At 45.6% G+C, this 21215-nt stretch overlaps 2 protein-coding genes across 5 annotated transcripts in view; one reads left to right on the plus strand and one right to left on the minus strand.

Moving 5' to 3' along the window:
- LOC124852625 (nesprin-2-like) overlaps positions 1 to 2341 on the plus strand; it is a 40703-nt gene extending 38362 nt beyond the window's left edge. For both annotated transcript variants that reach the window (XM_047341785.1, XM_047341786.1), the window contains one exon: positions 90 to 2341. In XM_047341785.1, coding sequence (XP_047197741.1) covers positions 90 to 300 — 211 coding nt within the window. In that variant the 3' untranslated portion in view covers positions 301 to 2341. The remainder of the gene's footprint in view (positions 1 to 89) is intronic.
- LOC118116422 (estrogen receptor beta) lies at positions 2249 to 20508 on the minus strand. 3 transcript variants are annotated; one of them, XM_035168100.2, is made up of 10 exons: positions 20132 to 20508; positions 10804 to 11313; positions 9953 to 10146; positions 9755 to 9871; positions 9166 to 9525; positions 8861 to 8999; positions 6473 to 6606; positions 4858 to 5041; positions 4020 to 4391; positions 2249 to 3928 (listed from the first exon to the last, which is right to left on the minus strand). In XM_035168100.2, the coding sequence occupies exons 2-10, from the start codon at positions 11226 to 11228 to the stop codon at positions 3814 to 3816; spliced, it is 2040 nt and encodes a 679-aa protein (XP_035023991.2). In that variant the 5' UTR covers positions 11229 to 11313; positions 20132 to 20508; the 3' UTR covers positions 2249 to 3813. The 3 variants fall into 3 exon arrangements, with proteins under 3 accessions (XP_035023991.2, XP_035023992.2, XP_035023993.2); XM_035168101.2 differs by lacking the exon at positions 20132 to 20508 and adding an exon at positions 13815 to 13898; XM_035168102.2 differs by lacking the exon at positions 10804 to 11313.
- Between the last annotated feature and the right edge of the window lie 707 nt (positions 20509 to 21215).

Consider the following 21215-nt stretch of genomic DNA (forward strand, 5'->3'; position numbering starts at 1 on the left):
CATATTATTACCACTTTGGGGATCAGGGTTTGGTTTACAGCCGTCGACACCAGTTTAAACTAAAGTAAACCTGTGTTGTCCACGTGCAGGGAGGAGCGGAGGGATCCCCCCCCACGCCGACCCTTCTTCCTCCGGGTCCTTCGAGCCGCCTTCCCCCTGCACCTGCTCTTCCTGCTGCTGCTGGTTCTGGCCTGTCTGGTTCCTCTGTCCGAGGAGGACTACAGCTGCACCCTGTCCAACAACTTCGCCCGCTCCTTCTACCCGATGCTGCGCTACACCAACGGCCCCCCGCCCACATGAGCACCGCCGCGACCACGGCAGGCGTGAAAGACAACCACCCCCGGTTCAGGTTGAAATCCAGAAGGACACTTCAGAGACACTGTCCCACAAAAACCCACCAGCTTCATGTCTGAAGGCCTCGATATGTTTTTTATTTGACTCTAAATTTTATTGGTGTATTTAAAATCGTATATTTATTATCTGTGCAACGCTACAGTTCTTCAAAACGAAGCCATGTTACAAAGCAGTGTGGTTTTTATATGGAGATTCGTCACGTCCCCACTGAACGTCTCAAACACACAAAAACAAGTACCTGAAGATTTATTTTGATATTTATATTTTGTACGTCCCCAGCCGTCTGGAGTTTGAAGGATAAAGAGCAGTTGTTACCAAAGCATCCGGAAGCTGAGAAGTTCACTCGCCGTTTTCTACCACTGCAGCTATTTCTACTGATTTTTCACAGAAGGCAGAAACTTGCTGGAAGCACATTTTTGTACAGAAGTGAAAAGAGGTCGTGAGATTTAAACGTTTTCAACATCGGAGCTTTTAAAAAGCTAAACGATGGCAGTGACTCTTCTGCACTGAAGCCTTTCTGTAGCCAACACATAACGATGTACCTTTCATGGATTTTGTATATAACAGCAAACTTCAGATACAGAGATAACGCAAATTATTGCTTTGTGTACGAATAAGTGTTTGAGATTAATATAAAGTTCAAATAGTTCGAGTGCCACAAACACACAATGTAAAAAAAACGAGGACATATTTTATTGTAAATGGTCATAAAAGTCAAGAGCCGAACGTGTTTCAGATTAAAGCTGCGTTCAACAACGATTGACCACAAGGGGGCAGAAACACCAACTGACACACAACCACGATAAATCAGTCGTGTTAACTAATCAAGTTCTTTAAGCAAACATTATACCTTTTGAGACCTTGTGAAAACTAGCGCTGCATGATATATCGAAAAAGATACATATCGTGAAAGACTGCGTGAACTGTGATAAAAAAAATGTGCCTTACACGCTGCATCCGTCAATATATTTGACCAATCAGATGGAGCCCCGCCCCAGATTATAAATTAGAGATTAAAGAATTACGTAGCTTCTTTATTACAGACTCTCAACCTGAGGGAACGGTGACGGAGCACAAACACTCACACTGGTTACTTTCTCTCTCTCTGTCTCTCTCTCTCGCTTTGTCTCTCTCTGTCTTGATCTGTCTCTTTTTCGCTCTTTCTCTGTCTCTCTCTTTCTGTCTCTCTGTCTCTCTGTCTCTCTGTCTGTCTATGGACAGGACACATCACAACCGAATTTGTAAAGTTTAAAGTATCTGGAGCTGGAGGAGATGGCGGCTCACTGGGTTTGGCTCAGAGTCAGAGAGGAGCCGGTAAGAATAAAACTTTTCACGGCCCAAACAACAACCTTGTGGTCCCTGCGTCCATAAAACCAGGTTGTTGGAATGGAAATAACGCTTTTCATTTTCAGTGTCTGCATAGACCCTTAGCTGTGCAAAGCAGAAAGACTAGAACAACGTATACTCGTATCGTCATCGCAACGTTCAACAATGTCATCGCATGTTTTCCTGATATCGTGCAGCCCTGGTGTGATTTTAATATCACATGAGCGTCACACGTTCCAAAGAAAACCCACCCAGAATCCTCCATGTCAGCCCGGGAAGTAAAACCAGGAATTAAACATTAAATACGTTAACACACAAATACAAACACTTGTTGTTGTTGGTGTTGAACTTGTGGAATTTACCTGAACTCTGAGCAGGAGGTGAATGTAAGCGATTCTTTGTTGAATGTAGCCGTGAACATGCACAATCATTCATGTTGCTCATTTTCAACGTTAATATGAATATCAGAGGATTTTGTGTCGTTTGATTTGAAACTTTTAATCCTAATTTGTAAATAATCTCTCGTGCTCGGCTCAGACGACCAAACACGACACAGACAAACGAGAAGAACGTGTGTAAAGTTTGATTTATTTTGTGAACACTTATTTATGGGATGTATAGATTGTTGTTATTGATTGACAATAAACTGTGTTTGCCATGATTCGCTGGCGTGTGTTCACTGTATCGCTGGAGTCGACACAGAAAAGGAACCAGAAACATCAAGATCCAGGAGATGGATGTGTGTGTTGTGTCCAAACTGTCAAGAGAAACATTTGTGTGGGTTCATGCATGTACAACAACGACACCAGGACAGAGGGAATAGTGCACATGTCTGTCACCAGCGGATAATCTGGCGCTAAAGCTGGAGAAAAGTGGCACCGCTCATGATTGTTGGTCCAAAAAGCATCTTCATGGAACAGTTACAGCTTCTCAGTTTGTTTGGCTGAACGTGGAAAAATAATCCAAAGGAAACCACAGCAAACAGAATCCAAACAGGAGGTTTCACATGCGTGAAGAGACAAATTGTTGAAGGACGTGAAGCCAAAGACGACAGAGCCAAGGACGACAGGACGAGCAGGACAGACGCTCACACTCAGCTTTTTCCTTCCGTCTCATTCACCGAGGAAGATTCATGAATTACAGCAAAGAACACGACGCCTCCTGTTTGTTAAAGCAACACTGTGGAACTCTGGTGAGCGGGTTCCATCTCCTGAGAGAAGAAGTGGCCGAGAGTCACAGCTTCAACTGTCACAACCAGCTGCAGCTGAAGAGTGAAGCTGAAGATCAGTTCAAAACACTCTGAAGTTATTAAAAACCAGAGTTTATCTCCAATATTCAGCAGGAAACTTTGAAACATGAAGAATTCTAAACAGAGTTTGGTGGATTTTTTGCAGCAGCAGCTCTTCTGGGTCAGGAAGCAGAGGATCATGGGTAATATCAAGCGTCAGAGCTGCACTCACCACTCATTTTCTCTCTGCAGGGGGCGCTGTTGCTCAGAAGTTACATAGTGTTGCTTTAAGGTTTATAACTTTACATTTTAGGTACAGCCTAAGTTTTGTTGGTGCCAAACACATCAGAGCTGTGCCACGAGATGTGGAATAACCTCGACCTTCGTTAAACCAGACGAGCAGAAAAAGCTATTTTAACAGTCATTTCTTTAAAAGGCCACGACAGAGAGTAGAAAAATCCTGAACAGGCACCGATTCAAACACCAAACACAGAGAAGTAGTGAAGGAGGAGGAGACACGACTGACACTCCTCATGGAAACGTGCACGGTGCACGTCGGATGGTTCAATGGCTTGTTCTGTGACACCGAGGTGAAAAAGGAGGTACAAATACTGTTTATCAAAAAGAGCACAAACTGACTGGCAGCGGTTCAGCAGCCGCGTCCTCGGGAACGTCGGCTGTCGTGCACATTCACAGGAAATATCTAACGCACGCAAAATATACATTCGATCAAGAAAGACCTTTTTTTTTTCTCCTAAGGACTAAAAACATCTCAACGAGAGAAAAACTAAAAAAAGCTTTTACCTCACAACAGCACTTTGTGTTTTCATGTTTTTTTTGTGTGTTTTGTTTGTTTCTTTTTGGGGGATGGAGAGCTGTTACAGTTCAGTGTCTTTTCTGTCCCGTCATCCCTCCAACGTGGATCCCAGAATAACCTGATCGAAGATGCTGCAGTCGGCAGGATCCACGCAGGAGCCGCCGTCACAAGCGTCCAGCGACCACTGGTCTGGGTGGATGTAACTGGGAGCAGAGACAAAACCAGAGGTGAATTGAATGAAGTGACTCGTCTGGACCAGATGAACATACTCAGCAGTTTCCTCCATGAACTTACTCGTTGCTCTCCATGTGGGTCCCGACCAGACTCTGAGGTGGAGGTGTGGACTGGAGCGGCACGGCCTGCAGGTGTCTGTCCAGGTTCGGGTCGTCGGATGGTCTGTGTGGAGGCTCGGCGGCGTGGTCGGTCTGGTCCGAGCCGGGCTGCAGGTGAGACGGAGGTGCAGGGTACTGCTGCTGCTCAGAGTAAATGTCCGAGCTCGGGGAGGACGACATCTGACTGCTGCTGCTGCTGCTGCTGCTGCTGCCGCCGCTGCTGCCGCTGCCGCTGCTGCCTGATGTGTTGGCGTCCAACATTTCCAGAAGGAGGTCGTACACCAGCACCACGTTCTTCCTCTTCATGGTGGAGAGGTGGTCCATGCCTTTGTTACTGTAGAGAGGAGAAAGATCTGGTTATCTATTAGAAGACATTTTAAATACATTTAGTAACATACTAAATTTGAATGCAGTACTTTTACTTGTAGATCTAAATCTGTTCATCTGTCTTTCTTTGGATTTTCTCAAACGCTGCAGACCAGAGGAAGAGGTCACCCTGACCTTTGACCTCTGAAATCTAATCAGTTCATCTTTGAGTTCAAGTGACGACTGGTCAACATTTAAAAGAAATCCCCTAAAGACAGATATTATGTTCAAGAGGCAACGAACATGTTTCATGAGGCAACCGGTTCTTTGAAAAGTCACTTTACCTGAAATGTATCATCCAAGAAATATAAATCAATCAGATTTGAGGTGTTTAAACATGAACCTGTTTCACACCACAGCGTTTCTGAGACTCTACCGATAAAGATCCCAGAACACGAACAGATTTCAAAGATCTGCTGCTTCCCCGTCCGTACCTGACGTGGCGGATGTGTGACAGCAGCATGGTGAGGTGTCCGAGGCGCAGCGTCTTCTGCTGGGTCGACAGCCCCAGCTTGGAAATGGCCCAGACCAGAGCATCGATCACCGAGTCCAGCAGCCGCAGCAGCTTGTTCCTGCTCTCCAGCTCCTCGGCGGTCTGAGGGGAACTCGTACACAGATCTGAAACAGACAGCCCACACTGAGTCGTCCTCCCAGGAGCTGAGCTATGACTCCAGGAACGTCTGTAACAAACATCTGGCCACCAACTCCTCACAGACCCTGCACGGCATTGTGATGGAGGTTGCACATGGAACACCAGGGGGCGGTAGAGGGGAGGAGCAGTAAATCAAAGCTGTCCACCCACCACCAGGACGTCCAACCCGTCCAAAATCGTAAATATAAAAAAAATTCCTTTTCTGCTCATTTGACTTTTTCAGACTCGATTTCACTTCTTGCACAATTTGTTCTTTTTTTTTTCACCCCAGCTGCAGTGGAGCAGAGTCAACAGTGTGTGTGTGTGTGTGTGTGTGTGTGTGTGTGTGTGTGTGTGTGTGTGTGTGTGTGTGTGTGTGTGTGTGTGTGTTGGGGAGGAACTCAGACGTCCCTGCTGGGACACTGTGACCTGCAGCATCAAAAGGAGGTTAAGTTGTGAAATGTCTGTTGTGATCCACGGAACCTGTCTCTGAACCTTAAATCTGTGAAGTTGTAGAAAAGCTCAAATTGCTGAGAGCAGGTGAGTTCCTTTGAATTAGTGATTTGACGAACAGGAAATACGTTGTGATATTTCCCTTCAGTCTCTCAGCCATTAAATATGATTATAGATTTTTGGGTTTCACATAATTACAACTTTATTTAGCACAAACTGCTCAAAGTTAAACTTTAGTAGAGATTCATAAACAGATTTTAGGCTGCAAGAGTAAAAAACGCTCTCAGCTTTATAAACTGTGTCGTCACAGTTGTTCCTCGGACTGTGGCTGAACTTTGCACCAGATTTTAGTCCAGTGGGGTTTTCCGGATTATCTCACTGACAGATTAACACACGGACAAACAAACAGGATTCAACACAACAGTGAAGATAAAGAAATGATATAACCAAAGTGCTCGGACCTCCAGCAAGAACCAAACTCAGCCAGGCTGCAGCAGCTCTCACACACGCACAGATCTCAGTCCTGATTTCTGAATTATTCACTGGGAAATCAGTGAAAGTTGAGAAATTTAAAATCCTGATCCCGATCTTCTTCTCTGACCCCTTCCACTTCCTCCCACCACAGTTTCAGTTTTAAAAAACAAAACAAATGGACAGGGGTGAAAACATAACCTCCTTGACAGAGATAATCTATATTTATACTTTATAATCATATTTCAGGTTTGTAAATTGACCTTGTTCTGTTCTCTCTATGTTATTTACTTGTTGTTTTTCGTGCTTATATTTCTCTACATTCTTACACTTTTATACACAAGTATCTTGACTAGAGAGAGAAGTATAATGACAGTAAAGATCTTTGAATCTTGAATCTAGTTTAGTTTAGTTCTGGTCAGATTTGCGTCGTGTAGAATGAACCCGTGTGACGGGTGTTGTCTCTGTTGTGAAATGGTTTAGTTCCCACTCACTGGAGTTGAGGAGGATCATGGCCTTCAGGCAGACGTACTCTTCCCTCTGAAGCTTCAGCTCGCGAAACCGAGACGTGGCGGCCAGCAGCATATCGAAGATCTCCATGATGCCCTCCACACACTGACCCTCCTCCCTGCACACACACACACACACAAAGACACAAAGACACAACTGAAAACACAATCTGCTGCTTCATCCAAGATGCTAAATAAACTAATAAATCAAATAAACAGAACCATCCTCTCTCTGATTCCTAATATTCACAACATCTAAGTGTTTATTGGCTGGAAGAGGAAAACATGAACTTCAGTTAATTTACACGGTGACACAGGAAACGATGAAATGAGTTGACGGTGAAAGACGATGTGACGCTGTGTCCTGACGGAGGAGAACGAAGTGAAAAGGCGATTTGCATCCGTGATGTTTTCCCCCTGAGGTCGGAGGAGAACAGGCGACCGCGACAGAAACGAGTCCAGCGTGAAAAATAAGGCTGTGTTGTGAAAACACACCGAGGTCATGTAAGTCTATAGTGACAGTTTCCGTGGTGAAGGAAAGGTGGAACCAGCAGATCATCAGTTTCTCCCTCATACGAATTTACACACAGTTGTTTACTCCGACTCCCACGAGCACAGACGTGTTGCTGTGAAGAGAACAAACGCTGAGTTTCCTCCGGTTGTAGTGACGCTTGCTAAAAGCCACAGTGAGCAGCTGTTTGTAGGAAACTACTGATCCTTTATTTAATATAGAAACTATGTATTTGTTAAAAATGTACCGCTTGTTTGTTCATTTGTTTGTTTGCTTATTTGTATGCTTGTCCGTTTGTTTGTTTGTTCGGACGTTTGTTCGTCAACATGGTTAAGCAAACATTGTTGAACAGATTTTCTTGACACTCTGTGGAGGGATGTGATATAAACTGTATTTAACACTATGATAAAGGGTGTTTTTCAACAAAAAAAGTGGGTTATCTCATGGGAACCAGGTGAGTTTGAAGTTTGATGAACTTTGACATTTAAATTTACACAAAGCAAGTTGAGGTAAAGAGTGTTAAAGATGCTCACGCACATTTAGCTGCATTGCAACATCCACTCGCACTTGTACAACTGAACTGTACAACAATAAGTTTCAAAGTGAGAGATCTGTATAGAACACAGATAAAAGTGATCGCACGTCACCTGTGTTCGTAGATGTTCGTAGATGTTTGATATGTTCGTACAAACACGTCTACGAGCTGAACAAACAACAGCTCTAACCCACTCATGTGAATCTGAGCTCCTCCGCCCCTCGGACTCCACAGAGAACACGATTCACCTTAATGCTTCGTAAGCTGCTGCTGCTGCTGCTGCCGACTAATTACAGGAGGAAATACAAAGTGCTGTTAAAGTGGCACCTTAATTACCGCCTGTTTTACCGCGATGAATACAAAGGGTGAAGCGGCTTCGCCAGACAGAGCCGAGCGTCGTCTGGCCAAAGTTGAAGGTCGAAGTGGTGGAGAACAGCGAGTGATAAAAGATTTTTGGCAGTAGAACGAGCCGGAGGTGAGGAAGAGTCAGAGATATGACGCTTCCCCTATCTTCACCGCTCAAGGTCTGAGTGAACTCCCTGTTTATTGTGTGAAATCAGCTCATCACGGTGGAACAATGTGGGAAGATTACACCGTCACCACCATCACAGGAATAACACGAGACTCAGGAGTTCTCCTTCGTCCAGTGTGAGAAACAACAGAAGCTGCCGACGTTTTATCTCCACCCAGAGAAGAGGGGCGGAGCCGGCGGCTGCGGTCTGGTGCGCACCGCACATTTATTAGCCATTTTATTTTGAAAAGCAGATCACGTGCTTGAGTTTTCTAGACGTTTCTTTCCACATTATAGCTGCATCGAACTCTGGGTAATCTCCTGAAGTTAAGTTCTGCAGAGTTTCTCCTGCCAGTCCAGAGTAAAAGGAGAATGGTAAAAGGTGAGAATTATCAGGAGGACTCCCAGCGAGCGAGCGGGCATGGACACAAAAACAAAACAAGTCAAATCATCTCAGGATGAAAAAGAGGTTCGAGAGCTTTCTGTGATACGAGCTGACGCCGGTGAGGATGTTCTGTAAACACGTGATCTCCTCAGCAGAATGAAGACAAACTCTGGAGAAAGTCTCGATTCTGTGGACATCCTCCAGAGTTCACAAGGTTTTCCTTTAATTTGTTCCTTTAAATGTGTTTTCAGGACTCTGCTCGAGGAGAATAATTCTTTATCTGACGAATCCAGATATGTTAGAGACTCACAGACGACTTTTTCTTTCACTTTCCCTCCTCCCAATACGAAAGAGAAGATCCGAGGCAACAGACGGTTTAACAGACAAACATTGTTCGGGGGTTATGTCTGTGATTTGTGGCTCTTTCTCACCTGTTGAGTTTGAAGTCCGGAGAGAAGATGAGTTTTCCAGGATGATCCACCGACCTCCACATCAGGCCCAGCATCAGAATCTCCAGCCAGCAGCACTTCAGCAGGTGGATCTGATCTGTAAGACTCAGCTCTAAAAACCCTGAGGAGCACACACAGGAACATGGAAGGTGAACATACATGGAACAAAAATGTTTTCTATATTATGTTTCAATAAAAAAATCTGAAAAAAATCAATCTAAAGGATAAAAATACAACCTCAGAGCGTTTCCTTATTATATACACTGTGTTGACGGCTCTGATCTCACCAGGGATCTTCTTGGCCCAGCTGATCATGAGCACCAGCTCCTTGTCTGCCAGGTTGGTGAGGGACATCATCATGCTGGCCTCGGTGAAGGGCTTCTTCATATCCTCCATGAGGTAGATCTCCGGAGGCTCTGCCTCCATGATGCGGGAGATGAACTCCTCCGGGCTCATGGCCGAGTGGTGCACGTGGGTCGCCTGAGGCAGCGGGGCGAAGGGGGCGAGAGGCGTCTCCATGTGGAGGTGCCGCTGAGCTCGAGGGCCGAGCCCCACCCGGACCAAAGCCCGGCCCGTTGGATCCCGAGGCTGAGGTCCGCCACGGCGATGTCGAGGTCCCCGATAGCTGCAGCGTTCACGTCTCACACCTGGAGAGAGACAACAAAACAAACAGATGATTCCATATGTTTTCTAAACTGAGAAAACACAGATAGCACAAAACACTGGCAGCTCTAATGTCCATTTAATTTGGTGGAGTCATAACCCGTCATATCCAGAATCATCCCAATCACAAATCTCTGACTTCTGAGAAGATGACTGCAATGAAGACTACAACTCCCATGATCCCACTTGGTGGAGAAGCGAGAGAGGGCCTACCACATTTCATCATGCCCACTTCGTAGCATTTCCGTAGACGGCAGGCCTGGCAGCTTTTACGCCGGTTCTTGTCGATAGTGCACTGGTTTGTGGCCGGACAGATGTAGTCGTTGTGTCCTGATAAAGAAAGAGAAGAGTTATTTGATGGATGGAGGTGAAGAAGGGATCAGTGATGGGACGGAGAGGAGGAGCTCGTACCCTGGATGCTCCTCTTGAAAAAGGCCTTGCAGCCCTCGCAGGACCACACGCCGTAGTGGTATCCCGAGGCGTAGTCGTGGCACACGGCGCAGAAGTGCATGTCGGCTTTCCCCCCCGCAGACGAGCACGACGAGGAGTTCGCCCCCCCCTCTTCTACTCGGGTCCCCAGCAGCTTGTTACAGCTGATGATGGAGCTGCAATAAGAAACACAGACTCTGAGAACAGAGACGGGGACAACTTGACATTTGGATTTGAGCCGTCATTCACCTGCTATCAGTCGCCAACAGGCAGCGTGATGCTGAACATGTCTCCACAACCGCATTTCAGACAAGTTGAGAACTGCATCAGAAAACTGACAGTGGAATAAGGAATTCTAACAGGGAGAAGATTCCAATGACTGTAAGTGTACAACCATTATACAATCAGATTATTATCTGTCCAATAATCCCAGATTGTCTGTCTGTCTGTGCAAATCGTATCTGGAGAAGACTTCATCTCATCGGCTTCACTTGCCGTTTGTATTGTTAAGGGCCCAAGGAAGTGAAGTGTCAATACTAATAAACTCTGAATCAACTCGATCACGACGACTGATTCTCTCGGGTTGTGTGAAATGAGTCGAGCGTCACTAATCTGTGAATAAACAGGTGAACAGCTGCAACCAGCATCACCACAGACAAACCATTCAGACACGAGTTAGTAGAATCAGCATCGTTTAAGGTCCTGCTCTGGTCATCTGGTCTATTCAACTACCACTTAAGATATTATTATACCCGTCAATCAGAGTAAAGAACGACCTTTCAGATAAAACCTGTGTTTTACTTCCATCCACGGGTCAGTGTCAGTAATCCCACCTGCTGGAGTTGATGCCGTGGGCCTTGGGCTCCAGCCAGGGTCCGTGTGGGCTCGGTTCGTTGTAGACGAGCGGCTGAGGGCAGCGCAGAGTCAGTGAAGGCACGTTGGTGTGACCGTGGGAGGGCCAGAAGGCCGAGGGGCTGAGGGGGGCGCACAGAGACGCCTGGCTCTCGGGGATGGGCGGTCTGGCGTAGCTCAGCACAGGCTGGCTGTAGAACGTCAGGGGTCCGTGGTTGTACTCGTGGCCACTCTCTGCGTACGGAGAAGGAATGCAGATGGTGTGGTTGTCCATGCCCAGCGGAGGGCTGTACACGGCGGGCAGGAACACCGGGGAGCTCGGCCTCTCGGACGTTTTACTGGAGTCCACCTCCTGCAGCTGGAGCAGCGGTAAATGGTCGGTGTCCAGCTCAGGGGAGGAGGCCATGTCAGGGGGAACTGACCGGGGGTGTCGACCGTGAGGGTGAAGACGAAGCCGCTTCCTCTACTGCATCTTCATCTGCAGACAAGTCCTGCAGCAGAGGGACACAAATACTGCGATGAGTAAAACCATGACAACAGAGTCCAAACCTTTTCTGCTTCATTGATGACGCATCAAAAGTGACATTTTACAGTTTTAAGAGAATTCCTTTTTCTTATCGTTTTTCCTTAATGTCGTCTACACTGCATCAGATTGTCGCCCAGTGTTGAGCTGTTGTGACTCAGTGCAGCTCATTGTGAATTTCCAGGAATCAGTGTTTCTAGTATTCAAGGACCCTCGAGAAACCACAGAACACAAGATAATGGGGTTTGTATTGAGTGAATCACGATCAGAGGACAGAGGACAACACGTGTGGGGAACAATTCCAGACACACTGTAGGAACTCAGGAGCTTCTCATGCAGGTATCAGAACAACAGGGGCCCCAGATATCTCAGGGTCTTAGGTTGTGTTTGAAGCGCTGCACGTTGCTGGTGGATTCAAACACGAGACAAGAACCTGCTGTAATATGTCAGAAACACTCCTGCTTTCGGTTTTATCAGCAGTTTAATCTATGAACATTTGTTCCACGGACAGAAAATCAATGCATCAATTTTCTGCCACTTATCCGGTGAGGGGTCGCATTACAAGTCTGACCAGAGATCGCTCTCTCCGGCAGCTTCCTCCGGATCCTCCTGAGTGAGACTGAGACATCGATATATATCAGCTGTCGTAGGTTATGGTCAGAACGTGGATCAGCTGGTCAATCAAAACCTTTGTCTTCTGGCTCAGCTCCTTCTCGAGAACAACAGTCCAGCTTGTTATAGTGACGCTGGAACAATCTCCCACTCCATCTTAAAAGACTTCAAGATAATTAAGCTGCTTTACTTTCAGGGAGAAACTCAACCTGCAGGAAGAAATCCACAAAAGAGAAGAATGGGCTTAGACACCTGGTAGAGAAACTGGGCCTTTGTGGGCATGTTCACGAGAGATATGGACCCTGAAAAGACCAAAGAACAAATAAATGCATGTAGAGTGGACCCGGAGGGAGTCATGGCGGCAGCTGGAAAAGCAGAGATACAGATTCTCTTTAGAGGTTATGACTGGTTGTGAAGTGAGGAAGGACCGGACAGGACACAGCAAACAGCTGGAGGTCAATCGCGTCAACAATAAACACATGTTTTTTCGCACAGGTCAGGTCGAAGTGGCCTTTTTCAAAACAATTCACCCTTATTCGTAGTTACATACAAACCGTGTTCCTCATAACTGTGTCACTTCTAACAGAATAAACACAGCTGAGAAGAAAAGCAGACTTTTGACCTGAATGTGGACGGTGTCATTGTGCACAGATCGATCATGTCCCCACACCAGTGAACAGGACGAGCAGCTCGTACGTTGAACCTGTGACCGGCTCGATCAGGTGATTAGAGGCGTTCCAGATGAATGCGAGTGACCCAGATATCTCTTGTCCATCGTGTGTTGATGTTAAACACATCGGCTTGTTGTACCGTAAACGCAGGGACAACGGAACGTGTCCCAGTTTGTATTTTTGAGTGATGAACTTCACCTTTGATTTGTCCTTTGAAAGATAAAACGACAGAGTTTTGGTTCTGCAGGATTTGGAGAAGCAGCTTTGACCAGAAAATCAAAGTCTGGAAAACAATCATGAATCCAGAGGGACGCCTCCTCTCGAAACTCCAGAACCTTCAAAGCTGCATCGTGCTCTTTTGATCACTAGGGGGTGTAAAACAAAGCTGCAGTGGTTTAGGACTCATTAGATTTACACATTTATTCTATATAACGTCATATATACGTCGATAATGTGTCAAGACTGTGGCTCCCTCAGCTTGTTGGAGTTCTTCTGCCCCCTAGTGGCAAAAAAGCAGTTTTTCCAGTTTCACCCTATCCTTGATTTTACCAACTCACTCAAACAGCAGCAGGTTCGAGGAAGTAATAAACTTTTATCTAAATTTGATCCATTTACTTTTATATGAACACTTTATACTACCCTAGTAGTTGTGGCAGTAGTAGTTTTAAGATAAACAGAATTTTGCACTTTAGATTTATTGATTTAACGAAGTCCAGTTGTGAAAGTCCGTCTCGTCGTTGCAGCTCAAACAGACGCAAACCAAACGTCGACGTCACAAACCAAAGACAGGAAAGAATTTTCTGTGTCTTCTCACAAGGTTCAGATAGAATCCACTGATATGCAAAATGAAAATGTTTTTGTGTCCATGAAAATCGAGCCGCGAGCGCTAAACACGAGCGGATCAAGGTTTATAAAACAATGACGCATCAGCACGGACGGATTCTGCTTTTATACGGTCGGCCTGTGAATCCTGAAGAACACAAGATGCACAGTAATAGTGATAAATGTAGTCAAAATAACTGCAAACTGTCTGGGTGACATTTCACAGCTGAATATTTTCTCTGTTCTGCCAGAATTAAACTCTCGGAGCCTCGATGACTTAATTAAATCACTGACATTAAACATCCTCGGGCTAAAAAACGAACGCACAACACATCAAGACACGACACAGAGAAGAGTGACTCACGTCTTCAGGCTTCGTGGCTCGGCAGGGCGACTTTTACCAGCGACTCCGCGGTGAAGTCAGGACGTCCGTGCCCAGGGTTGAGCTTTGGACAGACTGGTGTTCGTGGCAGCCGTCCATGGTAAACCAGACAGGCCACAAACGGTCAAAGGACACAGTCTGTCTGTTGTTGTTCATTCACGTTGCCAGTAAACCTGTTATAAACCAGGCAGCCGGGCCAGAGAGCCCGTTCACAGTTTGGTTTTTCCTTTATCTTTACATTTAGAAATTTCACTGCCTTCCCTGTTAAAATACATGGCATCTGTCTAAAGTTACACAAACTGAAAATATATTATAACGACTATAAATGCTTCAACTTTGACTGTTTCTCGAAGATAGTAACTGAGGCAAAATGGCAATTAAATGGAAATTATTGCCATCGCTCGGATTTGATCTTTAAAAATGACCATTCCTCAAAGTTTAGGTCGACTCTGATTCTCTACCAGACAAACACGCGAGTTGAAATCCACCAGTGAGCCAGGATGTTAAAGGTTTGAAGCCAAATAGTTACAACACAACCAAACTAACCCTGAGTGCAATGTTCAGGATTCACGTTCGACCGTAGACGATTGTGTCAGGTTCCTTCTCGTTTCCTGTCAGCCGATCAATTAAGGATAATTAATCGTTTGCATGTTGCAAAAATAAAGTTTTGCAGTCTCAGGAAATGTGGGTTCATTTATACAGAAATCTAAAGTTATATTAGTTTTGGATTTCACATGAGGAATCATTTTTGCATTAGAATTTACATTTTCCTTCGACCTTATTTTACAAAAACTGCAAAAACCTTCAATTAGAATCATTTCACTCACTTCGGCTCAATTTTAGCTTTTTATGAATAAAGTGCAGATTCATTATTTCAAATGCTGCATAAAATAATGTTCTAGGCTTTGAGAGTCTGATGAAGTTAACTTGTCAAACACTGAAAAAAGAAAGTTGTTTACTAACCTGAAAAATGACTTCGATGGGTACACACACATCGAACACACACACACACAAATCAATTAAGCTTTTCAAATTAAATGTAAACTGTCTGTTACCAGCAGAAATATTTTTAAGTTGCTCCAACAATATGTATTTGCAGTGCAGGTGAGGCCGACTTCACCAAACTGAATCCATCACAGTGTTTCCTGTTAAAGTCTCACCAGGAACTTTACCTGCACGCCCACTGTGAGGTAAAGTATAATATGAGGTGACCTTTGACCCTTGGCCTCTGAAATCTAACCAGTGCATCTTTGAGTCCAAGAGACAACTGGTCAGAATGTGGACAAACTCTGTTAAATATCGACCAATATATCAATCTGGCTCCAATTAACCTATTCGTGGAATCGTTGTATCTGATGTGTTTTCTGCTCTTTATCTAATGGTTCATCGGCTCGGTCGGACATTAACCAGAGATCTGACAGGGACAAGTCAAGTAAAACTGACTGAGACGTTTAACTCCTCCTCAAGGTGATGTTTAGAGAAGTCCAGGGTCGTGAAGGCAGCGTTTGTCTGTCACAGCCTCCGTCACGGTGACAAGGTGACGCAGGGAGACGCGTGTGTGTCTCGCTCGGACGGCAGTGAGGCCGACCGAGGCTCGAACAAAAACATGAAAAGCCTCTGACGGAGTTACTGTTGCTTACTGTTGCATGAACTATGTTACACTGCGGAGAAAACTCAACTTATTCAATTATCAGACATGAATCTCAACATCTCGTCCAAACAAACGAGCACTACATCATGAACCGTGTGCAGATAAACGGGATCTGTCTCCGTCTCTCACACGACAAAGCTCAGCTCCGTGACCTCTGGAGGACAGAAGGTCAAAGTCAGAAGGTCAAAGTCTCAACGTCCTCACAAGCACAAAAAAGAAACTCGTCCACACTTCCATCTGCTGCGGAGCTCCAGACATGTCCTGTGAACAACACGTCACTGTCACGCTGTAACCCCCGAGAACATCGTGAGTCCTGACTGAAAAGACATCCTCATTCTGCAGAGAGCACAGTTTGCAGGCCTGTGTTTTTAAAAAACCTCTTTGCTTCGTGTGTATAAATGGATGCGGACGCCCCTCGGCTCAGACCGACACCCCCCGGCCGGCAGCACATACCCGAACACAAAGACCCCCGGCCAAACCATTAGCCGGCCCGCGCTCCTCCATTCTGTCGGCCTCACAAAGACGACAAGGAGGTGAATTGAGGAGGTCGACAGGCTTCACGGGAGCGGGAGGAGCCGGACGGAGCCGAGACGCTGCAGCAGAACCGACAGGATGATTACGGCGTCGCCGGGATTTGAGGTAATTTTACCTGTCGCCTGTCACTGGTGCTGCTGCTGCACCGTCTGCCTGTCAGCTCCGTCCCGTCTGCTGCAGGACTTCAGTCTTACTTTCCTCTTCCCTTCACACTGATACAACGCTAATCACTGGGAATTAAAGCTTCATATTAAACCATGAATTAGATCTTTTTACACATCACTACCTCACAGTGAAATCTTTTTACAGATAAATTAAAGATACTGGGCGAGATGGAGGCCGCGGTGAAATATGCCGAACCAGAACTTCCCTTATTCCCAGGAATTATTCTCTGGTAAATCCGTGAAAATTACCAAAAACATATTTTTACAATATACAAAAAAGTGAATGATGGATCCGCCCTTTTGTTTTGATCCAGCCCAAAATGTAGTGAGTTCTTTCTTGACCCATTTCTCATCCTTCCACTAAGTTTCGTGGAAATCCGTCCATATTTGGGGGAGCAGGGGGCGGAGCCTGACTGAGGGCTAAGTTACAACGCCCACCTGCACTCATTTGACGATACTAGCTGTCAATCACACGGTATCAACGCCCCCAATACAGAGGTTTATGGTCTGTTTGACTCTAAATGAACATCAGCTGAAGAAGACTTGAAATTCAACTTTTAGACGTTATAAAGACTCATAATGCTGTTATTTTGTATTCTTTTAAACGATATGAACGGATTTCTATTAAAGGAGATAAGAGATAAGTCGACATTATAGAGTTTCCTCAAAAAGCTCAAACTTCGTTAACTCCATTAATGAGGATCCGAGACACATGTCAGGTCCACGTGTTTCTCATGTGAACGAATTAGCAGGAAAACTTTTATCAATATCTGAGACGGTGCAAAACTTTTCCAATTAAAACACACGGTGAGATTTCTTCAAGGTTAAAAATCACTTGATTATTTTTCCTTCATGTCCATTGTCATATTGTCTTCTCCCCCGTCCCCTGCCGTCCCCACGACCGTGTCTCGTGTTACAGACTGTGGGACGTGAGCCCAGGTTTCCACTCCACTTCAGATCTGCACACAGGACGGCACATGCTGCTCATGAGGCGACGGCTCGGTGCGGCACCGTAACCAAAACACCATGTGTACCGACAGTAAACAAGTACGACCGAAGCTGCACCCGCACGTGAGGCTGAATCGAAAGCGGGCGTTCGGTCTCTGGTGACACTTAAAAACTGTTAAAAGAGGAAACTGGAGTTTAACCGAGCGTCTTAACTTGCTGCTCGACTTCATATCGGACTCTTCACGAGCCCGTTCAGCTTCATGGAATCAAGTTTCCACCACAACACAAGAAGCTCGGCAGAACAAAGTGCAGCGTGTGGACACCCGACCCATCGGGACCAACTGTAAATACTATGCCGTGATATTCAGGTTCGAGTTCGGAAATCGCTGGCTGGACTTAGTCTTCTCTTAGTCCGCACACTTATACAAACAGTCCTAACTGAGCGATGAGTTACTTCTGTTACTGACTTATTATAAGTTGCTCGAAAGGCTTAATTGTTTGACGCAGTTCAGGATTCTCAGCGAAAAACAATTTTAACAAAAGGAAACCTTGAAACCTTGAAACCTTGAAACCTGATTATCTGACCAACTCACATCAGGCTGTGACATGTGTCCTCGTTTCTCCCGTCTCCCCAACGTTCAACAGACGAGTTCAGTCCTAATTTCGACCTTGGTTCCTGCGATGGAAACACTGGACTTCATCTAAAGGTGAGTGAGTGAGTGAGTGAGTGAGTGACTCTCTCTCTCTCTCTCTCTCTCTCTCTCTCTCTCTCACAGGCAGAATGGAAACGTGTCAGAAATGTAAAGTTCTATAAAAAGGTGTTAAGTAACTTTTGACGATCTCCAGGTTACTATCGAATTAGACAAAGAAAAGTCCGTGAGACTCGGACCCCTGGAAACTAAGGAGAGAGAATCTAACTGTTCATTTTCCAGGCATCGTTTCAGGCGTCGTACACTGGAGAGAATAACACGACGAGGAGCAAGTTTGACATGTAAAAGCCCCGGACTCGTCCCTGAACAGCAGGAAGCAGCTGGTAGAATCAGTCCAAACTCATTTCATCCAACTCAGCTTCATGTAAAAACTCTTGTCTTCAGATTACATCAGATTGTCGAAGCAGCCGCTGCCACCTGCCACCAAACCGCCCGGCAAACTGCTCTCACCATGTTTCCTGTGGTTACACCCTGATACTCTCAACAACTGAGGCATGACCCCCCCCTCGCTGCTGCCGCCTCACCTGCCTGGAAACACCCAACAAACATGTGGAGCTCTCGCCTCGGCCATGTTTTAGTCACACTCTGTTCTCGGGTATCTCCCGTGATGGAGGACCTGTGGGGCGGGGAGGGCGGGTGGGGGGGGACTGTTCCACAGGGGGGACTGTTGAGCGGCGTGACCTTGAGTTTTCGGCGCCGGCCGGAGGAATTCTTTTCAATGTGGGCGAAACCCGGAGAACGGAAGGGATGTGCTTAAAGTCCAATTTCTTATTTATGGTAAAGGCAGGACTTCCTCCACGCACGCACGCACACGCACGCGCACACACACACACACACACACACACACACACACACACACACACACACACACACACACACACACACACACGACTCCCCCACAGCTCGGTTGTTCCAGAGGGGAAAAGGAATCTGGTATTTACAGTAACAGCCAGATTCTTCTTACAGTGTGAACAGTCTCAAGGCTGCGGAGAGGAGGCTGACAGTCCAACATCCTCCCTGGTTTCCACCGCCGCGCCAGAGGAGCCGCGGCTGATAGGCTGCGTTTTGTTGATGCGATAAAATAATCTGCAGTGGCGTCAAGAGATAAGAGTGGAAACCAAACGTCAAACTATGCCAACGTTGTAATAAACTGTGAAGGACCACCGTCTGGAACACAAAGAGTCTGCAGGAGCCTCGTGGAGAAAACACACAACAACAAATACACACCAGGACGCTGCAGGAGCCTGAACCTGACAAAGTTGTTTTTTAAATATCTGGGATAAAAATCAGCTGCAGGAAAATATGTGATTTAGTGAAGAAAGCGTCTGCAGCAGCGGAGCAGAGGAGCTGGATCTCAGATGAAGCATTTATCCTTATTAGGGCTGAACCTTTTAACACAATCCACAAATAAGAGCTGGTTTATTGGAGGAGACAAGAAAAAAACAATATTTTTACTCTGAGTTTCTTCCACAACACGGATCTGAAACTACATTTGGACTATTTTGATAAAGTTTAATTATCTGACTTTTCCTTTTTTTTCTGGGTTTAGTTTTTCTGTAGAAATAGAATGAAAAATATTCACAATATTGTTGTATTGCAATTTAAAAGGCATTAAAATCATTCTTATCTTGGGGCCGTGTGTATTAAAAATTAAAAATTAAAATATTTTCCGTGTTGCTGGTGCACGCTCAGTTTCATCCTGACTTCTCCTTTTCGATGAGACTGATGTTGCAGGAAGACAAAGGGAGTTCGCTTCATATCTGACGTCTCCATTGTCTCATCAGAGGAATTAAAGTGAAGCTAAATTCTGACTGAGACAAAGAAAAACTTCAAAATGTACAAATCAAGACTTTCCTGCTTTTGTAGCCATTTTTCTCTTTGTGATTGAATCAGTTTTAAATCTTAAAATAAATCTGCAGAGGATGAAAGCTCTGGAACAACTGCACTAAATGGACTTTGTGCTGAGGCTGAGTTGCCAGCTCCTCTAACATGCTGATGTCTTTTACAGTGTCACTGTAGATCTTTATGGTGTCAATTAATATTCAGTAAACATTAATCTGCATTTTCACAGATTATATCAGAATATAAAGCAATAAAATCCCATAAAACTCCTCAAATACCTTCTATAATCTTTTCTTTTAACTTTAATTTCTGAGGATTAATTACATTTTCACACCTGTTTTGATGTGATGACACTTTCTGCCCATTTCTTGCTGGTTAATAACGACTTTATTGCTCAGCTGCCACGTGAAGTTGAGATAATAAAGTGGGAATAGAGGATGTGATTCTCACCTGTGGAGTGAATCACAGCTTGTCGAAGCAGGAGCAGGTCGGAGCTGCACCTGTCGGACTGGACACGACTTCTCCTCCGTGACGCACCGCGGACAAACTCTCTCCACGTGTCTCTGGACGGGAAAGTTGGGGATAAAGATGCAGAGGATGATGAGAGACGATGGTGTGTCTGTGCAGCTGTTGGATATAAGTCAGTTTTCTGCGCCGCTGCTGCGTCAGGAGGAGAAAAACCCCGATGCGTAAAAAGTGAAAGTGGAGACGAGCGCCACATGAGCCCGGCGCGTATTCCTCCGCGTTATTCCTCCGAGAGTCCCCTCCTGCCCGGTGTCCCGTTAGTATGTCCCCTCGCGTCCTCTCCGGTGCTCTACGTGCCAGGTTTAAGGTTTGGCCCGTTTGGAGACGTCACTGGCCACGCCTGCTCCGAGAGCTGCCCGGCGGCGTTACGCACAGGAGGAGGAGGAGGAAGAGGAAGAGGAGGAGGAAGAAACTTAACAGAAACATGTTGTTAAAAAACTGAATCCAATAATATTACTATGTCTGTTCGTTTGTCTCCATCAGATCTGTATCATACAGTGAAAACCAAACGTGCTGCTGTGAAGCGAACCTCTGGACCTTAAGGGTTTATTTCTGCTCTGCTCGTCTGAGTTAATGATTGAAGGAGATGGAACACAGCAAAAACAAGCCGGAGCCAAAAGGAGCTGGAGAGCACACCCTGCGTCCACCAGCAGGATTTATGCTCTCAATAAAAACCCCAGTAAATCAAAATGAGGAAGATGAAAGATAAACACACTGACATGACGGATTCATATAAAAATCTCATGTAGAGTCCTGATGCTTCTGGGTCGTGAGCTGTCGGGGGGGGGGGGATCCACAGGAAACCGTCATGTGATGATGAAGATAAGAAAAACCTGCATCTACTGTTTGTTGTCTGAGCAGGGCCGTGTTAACCCTTCACGTGACGGGGCCAACATCTGCTGCAGGCACCTGCTGATCAACCTGTTCCAACCTCTGATGATGTGTGTGTGTGTGTGTGTGTGTGTGTGTGTGTGTGTGTGTGTGTGTGTGTGTGTTTGTACAGTTTTAT

The sequence above is a fragment of the Hippoglossus stenolepis genome, chromosome 10 (assembly GCF_022539355.2).
Source record: "Hippoglossus stenolepis isolate QCI-W04-F060 chromosome 10, HSTE1.2, whole genome shotgun sequence".
NCBI lineage: Eukaryota > Metazoa > Chordata > Actinopteri > Pleuronectiformes > Pleuronectidae > Hippoglossus > Hippoglossus stenolepis.